Source organism: Mytilus edulis, unplaced genomic scaffold (genome assembly GCF_963676685.1).
Source record: "Mytilus edulis unplaced genomic scaffold, xbMytEdul2.2 SCAFFOLD_976, whole genome shotgun sequence".
Classification (NCBI taxonomy): domain Eukaryota; kingdom Metazoa; phylum Mollusca; class Bivalvia; order Mytilida; family Mytilidae; genus Mytilus; species Mytilus edulis.
In genome coordinates this window covers 24,980-28,652 of record NW_027268422.1, presented here as the reverse complement: position 1 = coordinate 28,652, position 3,673 = coordinate 24,980, and the positions used below count along the sequence as shown (strand labels likewise).

Genomic DNA, 3,673 nt, shown 5'->3' with positions numbered 1-3,673 from the left:
TTTTAGAATTCACCAAGATGTGTCTAAATATATCACGGATACATTGAAAGAAGAACATCTACTTCAATCTACCACCAGCGCTCTTATGAGCTATATCCTCGTTAGGTGTTTCCTATGGAAAAGATGCTCGCATCGCTTCTAAAGTCCATTTGTGAGTTAATTGATGAAAAATCACACAAAGGCGCTTCTGAGCCGAATATTGTCCCTAACGATAACAGTAATTCGTAAATGTATGGCTATTACAAAATAAATAGTTTTCTGTAGCAACATTCGCCCCATTACATTTTGAATTTTGCCGTGTAGTTATATCATGAATATGGGAACCTGGGGTCACAAACATTGTTATTTACCTTGTACTCACATGGCTTTTGTGTTTTCTTTGCAGAGGTGACTATACCTGACAAGTATTACTGTAAGGCGAGTAAACACAAAAGCATCTTCAATGTTTCGTATGCTTTACTAGAGTCTAAGATATACAAAGAGACGTCGGCAAGTGACGACATTGCGGGCCTATTGTTACGTCAAAATGGCGGTAAAATACAATACGAAACTGAAACTATAACTAATTCACAACATTCTGGGGGCCGCAAAATGCAATTACTGTTCATGTATTGTTCATAAAAAGGGTATTGAAAAACACTTTTAACAATTAAAGTTCATATTTCCAATGGCACCAGTTTCACAATTGGGTCTCGTGGTAATCAGTCCATTTGATGTCCGAAGTTTGACTGCTCTCACTACTCCATCATTCCCGGTGATCAAATCTTCTATAACTGCTAGTTTCCACATCATTCTCGGTGAATTGTCCATGATTTGTACGACGGAACCGATTTTCACATGTGCGCTTTGGTCTCCGGCGACGCGATGAAATTCTCTTAATCCGGTGAGGTATTCCATTCTCCATCGTTTTGCAAAGTGTTCAATCAAAGTTACTTTATGATTAAAACGTTTGTTTGCTTCTGTGAAATCTAAATTTAAATCATTGTCCTCTGAATCAGAATTGTTCTCTTGTGATGATCTTCTTCCCTGCAGTAGATGTGACGGCGGTAGCGGCTCGCAATCTCGGATGTCGGACGACACATATGTAATCGGACGATCGTTGATTACACGTTCAATTTCTATCAAAGTTGTTCGTAATACGTCATAATTTACTTGAGATTTCCCGAGCAATTTTTTCAATGTCGTTTTCGTAATTCCAACTAGTCTCTCCCACCATCCACCATACCATGGTGCTGCTTTCGGAATAAATTTCCAATTAATCTGAATGTTCATTTCCTTCGGAATATCATATGAAGCGTAAACAAAGGTTGGTGCATTGTCGGAATACACAGTACTGGGAATTCCTTTCCTACTAACGAATCGTCTAAACGCTAATTTGAATGACTCGATTGTCATATCCCTAACTAGTTCTAGGTGTACGGCACGAATACACGCACATGTGAATAGACAAATATACGATTTCTTCATAAGTCCATTTTCCTTAACGAAGAGTGGTCCAGCGAAATCAACACCAGTTGTCGTAAACGGAATCGTATCGGTGACTCTATCTTTCGGTAGCGGAGGTGAAATTTGCTGTGGAAACGCTTTTCCATACGACAAAATTATTTTTATGTCTACCTGTGCGAATTTCAAACGCGCAATTTTACACCAGTAATGAAAACCTTCTATCATTTATGGGTAGACTTTACATAGATAAATTCAGCCGTATTTGACGTGAAACTGTACTTATGTGTCCCGTCATACTTTGAACCACACCATTATTTTATTTATTATTTTTACTGTAAGTCTGTTTTTTGTTATATCTACTTTACGTGAGTCTGCATTTATGTATGCCGTCATACGACAAAATTATTTTTATGTCTACCTGTGCGAATTTCAAACGCGCAATTTTACACCAGTAATGAAAACCTTCTTTCATTTATGGGTAGACTTTACATAGATAAATTCAGCCGTATAAGAAAAGCAAAATGAGAATGTTAAATTTGATGTATGCCTTTTTGTGCTACTTTGTTACATTTGTTGTTTATGTAGTGATATTAAGATGATAACACAATATTGACTGTTGTACCCCTATTTTTGACATTTTTACTCTTTGAGTATGTTTGTTTTGTTCATGCATCGTTGACAATGTAATGGAATTTGATGCGACTGTCATACAAGTGAGAGGTTTAGCTAGCTATAAAACCAGGTTCAATCCACCATTTTCTACATTAGAAAATGCCTGTACCAAGTCAGGAATATGACAGTTGTTATCCATTCGTTTGATGTGTTTGGACTTTTGATTTTGCCTTTTGATTTTTGATTTTCCTTTTTGAATTTTCCTCGGAGTTCCGTATTTTTGTGTTTTTACTTTTTCCTGTCACTTTTCGGCACTTTACACATTTTTGTACGATGTGGTTTACGCACTGTCTAATGGAAGGTATCCAATATGATTGGCGGATTTGTGTTATTGTCTGTCCAGCTCCTGAATGTAACATCTGCAGGTGCGCGTTCAATATAATTAAGTCCGTAAATTGATTTTTCTTCGGTAGTAACACTGGAAACTTCGCGGAGTCGTCTAACTGTGAATTGTGTATGCGCCCGGCGCATCGAATAACACCTTCTGTATCTATGAACCCGCGCAATTGTCTTACTAACGGTAGATTCTTGTAATGTGACGGGTTTGCGAGTTGCTCCTTTCACTACTGAATTTTTCATTTTGAATATTTGTAATCCATGTACGATTTGCGCGGTCAATTTCAACTTTCGTAATATATTTTCCGTGTCTAGCATATTTCCTCAAGTTATACGGTCGCTTACTTTTACATAGATTCACAATTTAAACACGAAGCATGTAACTCGTAGTAACTTCTTCAATGACGAGAATCTTGATAGATCGATTAGTTTAGAAATTCCATTTAATACACACGGTTTTATCTTTTCGCTGTCATCTGTTGTCGTTAACAAAAGAGTCTCTTGTTTAACTTGCGGGGTCCATGTAGGCCAACTGTTCTCATCCGATATCCATGACGGTCCTTGCATCCACAAAGTCGACTCCTTGAATTGCGTTGATGATATTCCTCGAGTTTGAAGGTCGGCTGGATTTGAGTCTGTTGGTACGTATTTCCAGTCGTAGTGCTGTGTCGTTTCTTTAATTTCTAGCACACGATTCTGAACAAATCTTCCAAATGATTTTAAAGACGAAATCCAGTGCAGAACGATCTGACTGTCACTCCATAGTACTGTGCGTTGTGGTTTTAGGGTTTTCGTGAGGTTTTTAGCGATTCGAGCTCCTATTACTGCAGCCATCAATTCTAGCTTTGGTAATGACATTTTGGCGAGCGGAGCGATCCGGTTTTTTGCAATTACTAGAGAAGAAGTGTTTCCTTTACATAAGTAGGCACTAGCTCCATAAGCGCGTTGGCTGGCATCAACAAAGACATGTAATGTTATTTTCTCGTTGCTTTCGTTCTCATTTTGATCGTTAAAATAATGTCGTGCGATTTTCGTATTAACAGTTACATCTCGGATGTCATCTAAAATTTCACACCATGATTTAACTATGTTGTTAGGTAACACCTGGTCCCAATCGTATCCCTCTTTCCATAATGTTTGTATCAGTAGCTTAGCTCTTACAGTCACTGGTCCAATAATTCCGAGTGGGTCGTAAATTGACGATGATTTGGAACGGGGA

General features: G+C 38.0%; 2 protein-coding genes across 2 annotated transcripts; both read right to left on the bottom strand.

Moving 5' to 3' along the window:
* Window positions 1–642: 642 nt before the first annotated feature.
* On the bottom strand, window positions 643–1,395 carry LOC139507470 (uncharacterized). The gene has a single exon (XM_071295754.1). The coding sequence runs from the start codon at window positions 1,393–1,395 to the stop codon at window positions 643–645; it is 753 nt and encodes a 250-aa protein (XP_071151855.1).
* Window positions 1,396–2,811: 1,416 nt separating this feature from the next.
* LOC139507469 (uncharacterized) lies at window positions 2,812–3,312 on the bottom strand. Its single transcript, XM_071295753.1, has one exon. The coding sequence runs from the start codon at window positions 3,310–3,312 to the stop codon at window positions 2,812–2,814; it is 501 nt and encodes a 166-aa protein (XP_071151854.1).
* Window positions 3,313–3,673: the final 361 nt, after the last annotated feature.